The 14698-nt window shown below is 38.2% G+C and overlaps 1 protein-coding gene across 3 annotated transcripts in view; it reads right to left on the reverse strand.

Moving 5' to 3' along the window:
• Nucleotides 1-14698, reverse strand: part of LOC140483756 (FYVE, RhoGEF and PH domain-containing protein 3-like) — a 221266-nt gene that overhangs the window by 24453 nt on the left and 182115 nt on the right. For all 3 annotated transcript variants that reach the window (XM_072582280.1, XM_072582278.1, XM_072582279.1), the window contains exons 10-15: nucleotides 11686-11832; nucleotides 9200-9292; nucleotides 9031-9110; nucleotides 8808-8838; nucleotides 8609-8713; nucleotides 5586-5648 (exon numbers count right to left, since the gene is read on the reverse strand). In XM_072582280.1, coding sequence (XP_072438381.1) covers nucleotides 5586-5648; nucleotides 8609-8713; nucleotides 8808-8838; nucleotides 9031-9110; nucleotides 9200-9292; nucleotides 11686-11832 — 519 coding nt within the window. The remainder of the gene's footprint in view (nucleotides 1-5585; nucleotides 5649-8608; nucleotides 8714-8807; nucleotides 8839-9030; nucleotides 9111-9199; nucleotides 9293-11685; nucleotides 11833-14698) is intronic.

A 14698-nucleotide genomic window follows, 5' to 3' on the forward strand; every position in this document is an offset into this window, starting at 1 on the left:
TATTTCCTTCAGTTTCCTGTTGATTAGATCATACTTTGCTATTCATTGCAATGTAATACAAGACCCTCAGTTCAGATGGAAGATTACTTACACCTAGATCTTTAATTTGAGTAAATAGTTCAGCTTTCAGAGTTTAAGATACTGAATTCTGGAACTTCCTGTGATACTTATGTTGAGATATCTCTTCAACTGGTTTTCTTTAAGGGTCATCATCTTTTTACTGACAGGCACGGGGGAGATGCTTTCCTACCTGCAGCTTTCCTTCTACTGCCAACAACATCTAAGTCTATGGCAAAACAGAATTTTAAAGTTCAAAAGTTGTTGCCAGATGATGTCAACATAGATCCTAGGTTTCCCTTTAGATATTTTTGTCAAGTTATTAAGGTTGTGAAAATAGACTAATCAATGTTTTAGAAGATTTGGATTGTCTCCTTTTCCAGAATTTATTTTTGGATAAACAGCAAGGAACCCATAGATCTCTTTTACACTTAACTTTTTCCACTTAAATTAGATAAGTTCCTCTTCAACCAATTATTGTTTATACATGTTTCCATTTTCAGTCTATAAAGCCATGTGCTTCTGAAAACATTTAATTGTACAGTTGCTGTTGGTCAATTCATTAGTTGTACATAATTGATTACTCTGGTCAATTATCTAAAACAACAAATATTTAAAATATTGTTGAAAAAAGAATGAAACTACCTTAGTACACTTCAAGGTTTGTAATTTTATTTATGTAATTGAGTTACCTGAAAAATTAGCAAATCAGATAAACTTATACCTGGACTCACACTGCTTTGACATATTTCAATACTGACATCCTCACATTTTTTTTGAAAATGAGATAGATTATTTATGTCTTTCACCTGTCAAGTCATTATTGACCCTCAAAAGAAAATATAGCTATGAATGGCAGATCTTCGAACATGTGTCTTGTTTTACCAAAAGAGATTTCCTTAAAACAGTTAACATGAATCTGTAAACAAACTGTAAACATACCATTACAACAACAGCAACTTAAATAACACCTCAAACATAATAAAATATCCCAACGTGCTTCACCAAGACACTAAGGCAAACTGTGGCATTGAAATGAGGAGTTTGATCCAGGAGGTAGATTTTAATGTGTGTCTTAGAGGACCATCCCAAGGTAAAGAAATGGTGGGGTGTGAAAGAAGGATATTCCAGATTTAGGACTGAGTCAACTGGAACACAAATGGAGTGATTATGTTTAGGTATGCTCATGAGGGCGAATTAGAGGAGCACATATTTGCCAGAGGGTTTTAGGGCTGCAGGACAGAGCAATTTCAAAATTAAGGTGAGAATTTTAAAACAAAAATATTTCCTACTGGCAGTTGGGGTCAGGGAGCACGGGGTGATAGTGAAAAAGACTCAGTGCATTTTAGGACACAAGGAGCAGAATTCTGACTGATCTCAATCATCAAGGAAGGTCAGCCAGTTTTAAAACAGTTAAAGGCGCGGGTGAGAGTTTCAGCACTAAGTCAGTGGCATCACTGATGGAAACAGGCAGTCCTACTGACAGCACAGGCATCTGTTTTAAAGTTCAACTCAGGCATCAAAACAGTATGGTTCAGCAACAGTCAATTACCAGGGAGAGGAGTGGAGTTGATGGCTACTGAATGGAGCTTTTGTGGAGACCAAAGGAGGTAAAAACAATGACTGCAGATGCTGGAAACCAGATTCTGGAGTAGAGTGGTGCTGGAAAAGCACAGCAGTTCAGGCAGCATCCGAGGAGCAGGAAAATCGACATTTCGGGCAAAAGCCCTTCATCAGGAATACAGGCAGAGTGCCTGAAGGGTGGAGAGATAAGTGAGAGGAGGGTGGGGGCAGGGAGAAAGTAGCATAGGTGAGTGGGGGTGGGGATGAAGGTGATAGGTCAGGGAGGAGGGTGGGGGAAAGGTAGCAAAGAGTACAATGGGTGGATGGGGGTGGGATGAAGGTGATAGGTCAGAGAGGAGGGTGGAGTTGATAGGTAGAAAAGAAGATAGGCAGGTAGGACAGGTCATGGGGAGAGTGCTGAGCTGGAAGTTTGGAACTGGGGTGATGTGGGGGAAGGGGAAATGAGGAAACTGGAGAAGTCCACGTTGATGCCCTGGGGTTGAAGTGTTCCGAGGCAGAAGATGAGGCGTTCTTCCTCCAGGCGTCGGGTGGTGAGGGAGCGGCGGTGAAGGAGGCCCAGGACCTCCATGTCCTCGGCAGAGTGGGAGGGGGAGTTGAAATGTTGGGCCACAGGGCGGTGTGGTTGATTGGTCCGGGTGTCTCAGAGATGTTCCCTAAAGCACTCTGCTAGGAGGCGTCCAGTCTCCCCAATGTAGAGGAGACCGCATTGAGAGCAATGGATACAATAAATGATACTGGTGGATGTGCAGGTAAAACTTTGATGGATGCGGAAGGCCTGGAGAACAAAAGAAGTCTGTCTTCCCCATATTCAACTGGAAGTCATTTCTGCTCGTCCACGACTGGATACAATAAAGAAATCAGATGAGGTGCTGGTGATATAAGCTAGGCATCACTGGCATATACACAAGATACACAAGACAGTCTAGATGCACTGAGTTTTCTAATGATCTTGCTGAAGAGAACCATATAAGTGCGAAATCAGAGGGAGCCAAGGTGAGGTCCTTTAAGGACACCAGAGATGAAGAAATAGGAACTGCAAGAGCTGCCGCTGCCTGAAATTAAGTGAGAAGTATTGGCTTCTGTTTGTACTAAATTGAGAACCTGTGTGTCTCGATCAGAATTAACCTGTAACCCAGTTCATAAGACCACAAATAAGATCACACACTGTAAATAAAAGTGTTCCTCTTACTTCAGTAAACTGTTATTGAATAAGGAAGTTACTCATATATGCCCCTTTTCTTTTTATGTTAGGGAATTCATGGAAACACTGACAGATCTTCCTCTTCTTCAATGCACCATCAGTTGAAAAGTGAAGTTGAACAGAAATGCCTTGAAGTCAAAGACAAATGAACACAACCAACACAGAAGCACCAGAGGAATAGTTAACAAGCATATATCGCAATAGGAAACTATGACAGCACTGAATGACAGTGACATTATTTATAGATATAGAACATGATGTTTTGCTACTTTCCAACATGCAATGCTCTGCAACATAAAGTAATAGAGATGTACAGCACAGAAACAGACCCTTTGGTCCAACTCGTCCATGCTGACCAAATATCCCAACCCAATCTAGTCCCACCTGCCAGCACCCAGCCCATATCCCTTCAAACCCTTCCTATTCATATACCCATCCAGATGCCTTTTTAAAATGTTGCAATTGTATTAGCCTCCCCCACTTCCTCTGGCATACTGCAATAAAATGAAATTACATTTTTGGAATGTCAATTTCACAGTGATGTAAATTTCATTTGACCCTTCTGCTCTATTCTGAAAATGGAGCAGAGAATTAAAATGATAGGTCTCACTGTACTCTGATCTCTCCCTTCTACACTGATCTAATGAAACTTAATTCAAGCACAAGGAACAACATCTTATCTTTCTATTAGACACCTAACAAACTTATAGATTCAATACAGAGTTCAATAATTTGAGATGATTATACTTGGTTCATTTATCAGATGCCTTTAGCTAAAATGTACTTCAAATATGTAAAATTATTAAAGACTTTGAATAATATATGTAGCTACCAATTTACAACCTCCACTTAAGAGCCTTCATTCAGCTTACCTCAGCTAGAAATGTTGGCAAAAGAATAAATCCCTATACGGATTTTAAATATTTTCCCCTCAATGCCTATTGGCAGGTTTATTATGGGATGAAATGATTTGGGTCTGCTTTCCAGCCCCCAATTCTTCAATGCGTACGTCTCTCCTATTGCTCTAATTGAAATCATGAATCAGAACAGTACTGAACAAATACAAATGTTATTCATCCTGAGAGTTGAACCAGTGAGGACAGGATTGTTCTCCGTCCATAGAACTGCTGTCAGTGCACATCCAAAGAATAGGAACCTTTGCAATATCATTAGAAAGCTTATACTGACCCCCAGAGGAAGATGATCAAAAAAAATCTTGCTGTAATTTCCTTTTACAACCAGTCTTCATCAGCTTACTTTTCTGAGGAACCTTCACTCAATTCTCAGCTTTAAAAGGATTTTAATCAAGTCATGACTATCATCTTTTGATTTTCTGCTGTCCATTTATTTTCATTTTCTGAAACAAACTTGCCACATGCTGGTGGACGTGAAGTGTGATCAAATCAGGAAGCTGAATGAACAGCACTGGTGCAAGCTTTATGAATTACCTTATCATCTTTCTACCTGCCACAACACACTGTGCAATCCACAGCTCAACCACTGCCCACATAAGCAACCCCCTTCCACAAGAAGTACTTTCATCATTTTTGCATTATCATCCAGACAAACAGATGTTTACTTATCTGATAAAATAAAATGATCGCTGCTAAACCAATCACTTTTCCAACAATGAACCACTCAGAAATCTAAACTTACTTGCTCAGTAAATAAAGCACGATAGGTTGAAATGCCTGAACCCAGAGGAAATCCTTTTCTCTTTTCCCTAATACACATAACATGAAGAAATTTCAAAAACACTATTTTATTGCAAACATATTAGTGGAGAAATATTTATAGCAAGATTTTTCATAAGGAATCAACAGATAATTTATTCTGAAGAATAGCCTAATAAAAGATATGCAAGCCATTTCATAGGTCAGAATACATGAAAAGCTTAGCAACTGTAACAATTTACTTACTACTAATTATTTCAACCATTCTATATTGTTAAAAAATGTATGCATCACACACTTTCAATCCATGAACCTACTTCACCTTCGTTAATTTATATAATTGGAAAACACATTGTTAATACTTTCTGTCCCAATACCGTTATAGACTGACTCTAAATAACACGGTGACTCTAATTACAGTTTTTGAATTGTGTGCGCTTGATACCCACTTGACCTTCCCAATTTGTGTCTGGAGCAGTCATTCCTTTTCACATTTTCTCTCTCCTTCCGCCTTTATACTTCCCTTCCCAGCCCTGACAAGCTCTCGCTCCTCCTTCCACATGTTTGAGCAAACATGACTTACTGATTCTGCCTGTCCTCATGTCTGCCTGCTACCAGATAGCTCTACAATCTGTTCACTACTGAACAGTCCCATGGTTTGGAATCCTGGTTCCTACCTATGATAGGCCTTGCCTGAAGCCTTTTGTCCCAGGCACAAAACTCAAACATGTCACCTGTAGTTCAAATCCAAGTAACTGGGTACAAGACATCGATGCAGAAAGAAACAGGGAAAACAGAAAAGTTAACATGAAAATGACACAAGGGCAGTATATGCTAATTTATAATGAGCAATAGCATTGAAGATCCAATAGGTATAATTAAATATACAATGCAATTTTTAACAGTTTCTCTCATAACATAGAAAATCATATAATAATATGATATAATAGATATAATAATAGATACAGATGAACAATACAGCCCTGGTTTTCTGGAACACAATATTCAGAGGCTGTTGTACAAATTCCAGAAGTACACATTAAACAGCTGAAGAATAAATGATCACATACCAAAGTATATGGACTGGAAAAGTCTCCTCCTACACTGGATTCAGAACAAGTTGTACCTGGCACCTATGGAGGAGAACAGTCATTTTAAAAAAAAATGTACCAGAATAGTCCATCCTTTAAGAATTGTACAAAAATTAGAAAACATCAAAAAATCTCACATACTGTTTTCACATGAGCATTATTCAGAATTGTTATACCGAGTCATAAAAGGCATTGATGGGAAGGAGTGAAGGACTGGTTATCATAATTCGTTTTGCAGTAATTTTTTGAAAGAAATGTAAATCATGCACATTTTGAAGTATACTAGATGCATCCCATAAGTACAAGATGTTGTTGCAATTAATCACAGTTAATTTCATGGCACTGCAGATATAGATTACATCTTTGAGGGGTAGTCACTGTACCAAGCAGATGGATTCTATGTTGCAGTATCTGATATGGAGGCAATTTTTCTTTTACCAAAAAAAAGTGATTTTTGGGAAATGTCAACCTTAAGTGTCAATTGTAGGAAGTTTATAAAAGGTTTCTCTGCACAAGCTCTAGCATATTTTCTGATGCAATTTTATGCAGCTCACCTCATGAAGTATGTATCACAATCCCACAGAGCAACTCTTACACTCACCATTAGCTGAAGTGGTTAGGACCTTCTGGGTTTCCCACTGCTGGCTGCATATCTATATCCCAGCACCAGGTCAACACACTGCCTTGTCAGAAATAGCTCTTCACAGTAGCAGTGTGGGAAGAAATGCCTAGAGGTAGATTGGCTGACCCTATTTGCATACAGGGATCTACAGATCCTAATGGACAGTAATGGAGAGGAGGAGGACAGTTCTTTCCTTAGAACTGCCAGACCTTGCTAGCCTGGTCCGAAGTTGCCTCGGGAACACTCTAGTGTCCAGGGTCTGAAGGAGTGCTCAACATTGCAGAAAGAAGTTCTGCCCTCTGTGAGGGTAAGAGCTGCCATCTTCTCTCAGCTATCTCATATTCACTAACTCTGTTATTGCACTACCTTCTACAAAGGTTCAAGATCCACCACTTGCATCAGTGCATGCAGCATCTTCTCAGTGACTCCTCCCACAGTTTTTCTCCTTGCTCCATGAATGGTACGGTAAAAGGGGAAGTGATGTTTGAGTTTGATTTATTTTTGTCATATGTGCCAAGATACAGTGTTTTGTGTGTTCTACAGGCAGATTGTATCCAACAGAGTGCATCAGGGTAGCAGAACAGAATACAGCTTTACAGGTACAGAGAAGATAGATAGAGAGAGAGAGCAAGAGCATGACAGAGAGAGAGAGACCGAGCGCGAGCGAGCGAGCGCAAGAGCGAGAGAGAGCGCAAGAGCGAGAGAGAGCGCAAGAGCGAGAGAGCCAAACATTACATTTGAGTGTCAAAAAGTGTGGCGCTGGAAAAGCACAGTTGGTCAGGCAGCATCTGAGGAGCTGCTCCTACTCCCCCGATGCCGTCTGACCTGCTGCACTCTTCCAGTGCCACACTTTTTGACTCTGATCTCCAGCATCTGCAGTCTTCACTTTCAGCTAGTTGATTACATTTGAGAGGTCCGTTCTAAAGTCTGATAACAGTGTGTAAGCTGTTTGCTCATACATTCAAACTTTGAAGGTGAAAGAGAGAATATAACCAGGGTGGGAAGGGTCTTTGATTATGTTTGTTGCTCTCCTGAGGCAGCAGGAAGTATAGATGGAGTCAATGAATGGAAGGCTGGTTTGGGAGATGGACTAGGCTGTGTTCCAGACTCTCTGCAGTTTCTTCTGGTCTTGGGAAGAGCAGTAGACATACCATGCTGTGATGTATCCAGATATACAAATACAAAATAACTAAAACAAAAGAATCAGTGTCTGAAGAAGGGGAAGAGATGGAATGTGAACTTCAACTGATTCAATTAAATTCTTAAGGACTGGCAAGAAGTTTGTTTGCGGTAATCAAAGTTGAGTGATCTTTAACTCCAAAGATTAATTTCAAGGCTGCAACATGATTAGTGTAGTGCAACTGTGCTGTTGTTTAGGGAAAGGAACAGACATAAACCTGCAAGATGGTGCTCTATGTAAGAACAATCCTTTCAATTTAATATTTAAAATTATTCTTAAATATGTTAAAAAAACATGCCATAAGGAGTAGTTCCTTAAAGAGGCACTGGCAGAGATGAAATTATTGATTTGTCACGAGAAAAACAGTGGAAATTGTTGGAGAAATTCAGCAGGTCTAATAGCACCAGTGGAGAGAAATCGAGTCAATATTTTGGGTTCAGTGACCATTCTTCAGAATTGTTCATGAAGTTCAGATCCAGAATTCTGTAATTACAATAGCATATTACAAGTGTAAGTTTTCACCTTCCTTTTCTGGATCCTTTCTGATCCAGAAATCAATATCGCACTGGGGAAGAACACAGGCTTTTTACTTCCAAATCAACTTGTGCAGACATACTATACTCTGACCTTCTGGGCCAGAGATAGGGACACTACCATTACACCACAGCATCCCTAAAAGAACTCAGCTCTTTTTCAGTTTTTTTTTATAAACCACCACTAAATTACCAAAGTTAAGAACGTAGCTCTTATTGCTATTTTTAAATTAACTTGTAAAGGTATGTTATGACCTATCTCCTGGACAAGTGGGACTTGACTCTAGGCTTTCTGACTCTGAAGACCACCCCTACCACAAGACCCTATAAGAAATCTGCTCTCCTTTTCTTATTTAAAGAAAAAATCACTGTATCCATTGCTATTGCTCAATCAACATTTATGTCAAGGTTCTGTCAAGATCCCAGGTGTGAAACTCATAACTAGTAGTGCACAGCAAGATGTGGCCAATGTTTACAGTTGTGGATGCAATATACTGTTTGCATTGTTCATCTGTTATTGAGATCAAAAATTTTAGGGGAAAAAAGAAGGAAGTTGATTTTTCCAGTCTCCCAATGCTCTAACTTGTTCACTAAAGAATACTTTATATAGGTTTAGCTGTCTAAAATGTACTCAAGTATCATGTACTTCAAAATTATTTCTACTTACAGGGGAATCTGGAGGATACTCTTCATCTCTTGAAAATGAACTATTAAAAGCCTTGTTGAATGTTTCACTGTTTTGCTTGTGCTTTTCAATTGTAGCCTGGATAACCTAATAAAAATCACCATAGTTTCATAAGACAGTCAAACATAACTGTAGAATTGTCTAGAATTAAAAGCAAAGTGTTTTACAGCAAGTGACAAACCTGAAACCAATCTTTCCTTTCTTCCTCAGTCCTTAAAAATATAATATTTTTGAGGATTAATTATACTGATTAGCAGCACTGAACTTTATGCTTCATATAAAACATTCAAGTATCAAACAAGCATTAACCTTTTCGGGAATATTTTTGATCGATTATAACATTTAACTAAAATGAATGGAATTTGTTAAATAATCATAATGATGATTTAAAATATTTCACCTACCTGGTCTGAAGTTCTAAGGAGCGTTGTTTTCCTATTATTGTAAATGTATGAGTCACATTCGACTTTGTAATTTCCTGGACCTGAGGAACAGAGTTGTATTTTTCTCCAAATGTTGTAAAACAAAATTTCATTCACAAAAAAAATTATTGAACTAATAAATGACTCAAACCTGCATGCCAGCAATGTCAATCCTTTCTCTCACACTGAATTTCTGCCCCATCAGTCGAAGCTTTGGTACACAGTAAAGAACCATATTGTTGAACTAAAGGTAAAAATATTGAATTTAGAATTGTATCCATCCATCGTATTCAGGTTGTACTACACAGAGTACCAAAAATGTGAACATATGCTGCTCGTAGTAGACTGATCAAAATATTGTCTGTATTTTGGCAAAAAGCATAGTTGAAGAATAATCAGTACACATATAAAACTATTATGCTATGGACAAAGTTTATGTCAATTCTACTAATAAACACAATCGAGGGGTCAGTAATTCAAGTATCCAGATATTCAGCCTTGCCTTCACAAAGTCAATGACAGAACACAAGCTAGTCTTCCCAATTCAAAAGTACAAAATTACACAAGATATTAGTGAAGTATTTTACGTATATTCATTTGAAATGCCTTTCACAATTTTTCAAATGACAATGTATTGTCGAAGTCACTAAACCATTCATTTAGTGCAACGCATGGTCTTAAGTCTCTTTTGGCATTTTCCTTGAATTAATACTCACTTCTAAGTCATGAGGATGTGGACTTAAGTCCCATTCCCATTTCAGTATGGCACTATTTGCCGACAATCCAATGGTTACAGATGAAAGAGGAAAATAGGAAAACAAAGTCAGGTTTGAAACTTGATAATACAAAGCCTTCTGCCTCCTCTTATTTTAGTCTCTGTTTCAGCTGAGCAAATTTCATTTTTAAATAATTTATGGGATGTGGGCAAACCTAATCAGCTCAATAAGGTGATACAGAGTTGCCTTTTTGAGCCTCGGTAATCTACCCCTGGGCAGGGAAGGAATTACATGGTATTGTTAGGAAATGGGTTCCAGAACATTTTCTCAGCAACAGTGAAGAAACTGCAATATAGTTCCAAGTCAGGATGATTTGGAGCTTATAGGGGAAATTGTATGTGATGGTGTCCCCATGTATCTTCTGCTCTATTCCTTACAGGTGGTAGGGGTAATAGGTTTTGGAGATGCTGGGTGAGTTGCTACAGTGCATCTTAAAAATGGGGTAAACAATACTGCTTCTATGCATTGGTGGTGAAGGGAATGAATGTTGAAGAGAGTGGATGGCATACCAATCAACTGGACTGTGTTTAGTTTCTTGGAGTGTTGTTGGAGCTGCATCAGTCAAGGAGTATTCCATCACATTACTCACTTGTACCTCACAGAATAGTGGATAGAGTTTTCAGCGAGGGATTCAGACAACTGAATCAAATCAGCCTTTCTACCTCTATATTCATAACACAGTAAAATTAAAACCTTCAAAATTGACCCCAGTGGTTTCTAACCAAACGTCTTGAATAACCAATCCCAGACTTTGCAATAATCAATTCTTGACAGTGATTTGTAGCTTATTTAAAAGAACCAGCAATTTACTAATCATTCAAAAACTTTTGATATGCAAAATTAAATCACAAAGTGGTTTAAATCAGTCATCTAATTTGTCTATATTTTAAACCTAAAAACTTCGTTTCAGGCCCATTCATACAAAAGACAGAAAAACAAACACAGTTAAGGGGTAAATAAAAGAAAATATAAAACAGGCCAGATTACTGAAGTAATTTTCACAATGCTTTGGCAGGCATAAATGATGGCTTGTTGGTTGATTTTTCTATTCTCTGCACTTCCAAGAGTGGCACATGGGACGTTAGATAAGATGCTTTCAAATCTACATGCTGCAGTATCAATAGCCAGATTCCTCCACTTAGAAAACAGTCCAAAAACTTAATTCAAACTGTAACCACTCCCTGGTAGACTGATCTTCTCCTCCACAAGGTTCCAGTTACCATTCAATATCTGCCATCTGCACATGCATATAGTCCTTTCCAGACTTGCTGAAACCAATTTCCAGGTACTGACCTTGTTAATAGCCAACTTCTGCTATCTTTTTAAACCAAGTGCTCTTCTTCAGTGATGAAGCATCTGACGAGGAACCAACCTGCTATCAACTTTCATGAATAAACAAAAGGTTGTTTGATCTGTTTATTTTAACATTAGTGGTTACCACCAATCCAAAAGTCATCTTCAGCTCTCAGCTCCAAACCGAAGTTGATGAAAAAAAAGGCTCTAACAATAGGTATTGCTTGTCTGTTGCATGTTGCAAATGTTACTTGCCCGTCATCAGCCTAAACAGAAGTGTTCTTGCTTCATATGGCACTCGCTGCTGGAGTATCTGAAGAGCCCAAATAGTGCACAATATTGTGTCACCATCAGCGAACATCCCATTTCTGACCTTACAATGGTGGGAAGGTCAGTGCTTGCAACAAACACCAAACTGTCAAGAGTCTAATTATATCCCAACTTCTCTTGGTCTGCCAAAGGAATGATTAGTATACTTGCGGTTAAGAAACTCATTAATGAACTTGATACCCTGAGTGAAGGGACACTGGTTGTTGAAATATAAAAATGAATGGTTTAGTTGGCTTACCAGAAACAGGTACCGATCTTGAGCTGACCCATTCTTAGCTGACAGCTTTTGGATGTGGCCTTCTTTTATAAGTTCATTGGCAGGATTGACAATGTCTGCTTCACCTCCAAGCCTTTCATATACCTCCAACAGTTTGTGCATTTTTTCCTATAGGTACAAAATATTGTACTCAATACCTTGATAGTCAATGTGTCAAACGGTTCGGTAAACTAACTCATGTCATTTTCTATCCTGCTTAAGAAAACAATCATGTGACATGCTTAATCTTTACATAAGTTCTAGCAAGTAAATAGAGTTTGAGATGTTGATTTTTTGTTCTCATGCCACGGAATGTTATGAAGATAATTTTTTCATTTATTGTACAGTCAATTTTGCTATAACATGGTAGTTCCATTCTCATGCGATCCTATGTTATAGGAAAATCAAGTAATAGCAGCACCATTTAAACCAATGGGGCTGAAGTCACATTATAACCAACACACACGATAGAAAGTATCCCCAATTCACCAATCACATTGTAGCAAATTTGTGTTAACAAAGCACGTGTTATAGCAGAACAACCTGCTAAATTAAAATAAAAGTTTTTTTTAATATAAATACCTTTACTGAAAAGCTTTTTAAAATCTTCTACCACACATTTATATATAAGGAAAAGGTATAACACCACCAAAACAAGAAAAATGTAGTACAAAGAACAAGGCCAGAGCAGAGTACCATTGTTAATAAATAACCCACTATTCTACCAAAACATATCTGCTTAACTAAAACTAAACTACAAACATATTAAATAAATATTAGCTTAAACTACATTCAAATAACTTAAATTAAATAATATCTCACTATTTTATTCTATCTCACTTATCACACCTCTGCTGAGGCTCCCATCCCTGGGAGTATCACCTACAGTACCCATATTCTTTTCCTTCCAGTCTCCTCCTCCCGGGGCCCCATGGACACCCATAAAGATTCCCATGGCTATACCACAGTCCTGACGAATATTGCCGACAAGTCAGTGTCAATATAATTTAAAAAGGGCCTGTAAAACTGTTCTGTTTTGTGGTGCACCATATTTGTGAGGTAATCTTGGGGTAGATGGTCCATCATCAGCTTACACCACCCCATAAGACCTGGTGGTTTTTCTGACATCCAATTTAGTAGAATGTAAAATAAAAGTTTAGGAAATTCTTAAGAAGATATTTCTGAAAAGCATCACACTTCCTAAATTTATATGCAAAAATATTCTTGCTGAAAACCACAAAAAAAGTCAGAAAACTTGTGCCACATGGATTTTTAATAAATAGTTTCAACAGCAGAGTTGCTTCCTAGCAACTTTTTGTTTAATTTATCTCTAATTTTCCAAGTAACATCAACATATCTCACATTTAAATTAGTCTTGGGCTAAATATTGTTCAACATCCTACATATGCATTTAGCATAAACAGCTTGTGGGTCTGTTCCAATGACCACAACAAGAATGATAGCAGGACTCTGAAATGTCTTTCAACAATGGTTAGCATTGCTGCCTCACAACGCCAGGGACCCAGGTTCGATTCCAGCCTCAGGTAACTGTCTATGTGGAGTTTGCAAGTTCTCCGAGTATCTGCTTGGGTTCCTCTGGGTGTTCCAATTTCCTCCGACAGTCCAAAGATGTGCAGGTTAGGTGAATTGGCTGTGCTAAATTGTCCATAGTGTTCAGGGCTGCGTAGGTTAGGTGTATTAGTCAGGAGTAAATATAGGGTAGGGGGAATGGGTCTAGGTGGGTTACTGTTCAGAGGGTCGGTGTAGACTTGTGCCGAAGGGCCTGTTTCCGCACTGTAGGGATTCTATGATGCTGTGAATCAGTGGCAATTGATAATTATGATCCCGCCAGAATCTGATTCACATGTATTGTACAACCAATCTGTAGTTATGATCTGCATACATTCTAATCTCTTCTCCTTTCAAGGCTCAGGAATTTGTTCCTGTTTTGCTTTATTGATATCACATTCAACCTGGGTTAACTCTCAACTTTCAAACGTCTTTCCTGGTTTCAAAATATTCATTTTATACAGTCAGCAGTTAACAAGCAAGATAGATAATTTGGTATCTATCTAAATTCACTATGATTATAGTGAATTTAAGGTTAGTCCTGCGTATTACTCAATGTCTGGCGGCATATCTCCACAGTATATGCTAAATGAATAAAAGTTTCTGATGTATTGTCATTCTTGTCTTTGTCATTCTTCTATACTTGGCTGCACTAACAACTAATTGTTTAATACGCTTCACAAATAATATATGAAAGTTATTCACCAAGAACAGAACTAATAACTCAATTTATCTCTTTAATTAAAATAATAACTACTGCTGCCAAAACTCATTATTGAAATGACTCTCTGAAATCGGTAAAAACCAAAAGAATTGCGGATGCTGTAAATCAGAAACAGAAACAGAAACTGCTGGAAAAGCTCAGCTGGGCTGGCAGCATCTCAGAAGAGAAATCAGAGCTCATGTTTTGGAGCCAGTGACCATTCTGAGCCAGACCTGCTTAGCTTTCTTAAATTGGTATCAGGTGCCATATGAATTTCCGACTGATTCAAATATAGGTATTTGAACAACGTCTATAATGTGAAAAGTGAAAGTCTGAAAACTAAACTTGCAAATAAGCACACAATCTTCTATTTAAAAATTGTCAAAGTAATTCTTGTTCCTGAAAATCTCGGTTGCTTGAATTTTGCTGCATTTCCCAGTTCATCTTTTGTTCTTTTGAGTTATGATAAAATGAAGATGCTCAGCTAATTAACACCTCCCAGACTGTGACAGTGACAAACCAGTTCATAATTGTTCCTGTGCAGAATGTTGGTAAGTCCTACGGGCACTTATTGTTGAAAGGCAGTTCAAATTACTACTGCACTTCAAATCAGTGCACTGAAATTCCTGAACTATATCAATACCATCATGCCTGGCAATGGGATAGAGAGCAGCTTATGATTTCCATCTTTCATTAGGTGCAACATTGTATAAGACTGAGAAA

This window comes from Chiloscyllium punctatum, chromosome 12 (genome assembly GCF_047496795.1).
Source record: "Chiloscyllium punctatum isolate Juve2018m chromosome 12, sChiPun1.3, whole genome shotgun sequence".
Lineage (NCBI taxonomy): Eukaryota > Metazoa > Chordata > Chondrichthyes > Orectolobiformes > Hemiscylliidae > Chiloscyllium > Chiloscyllium punctatum.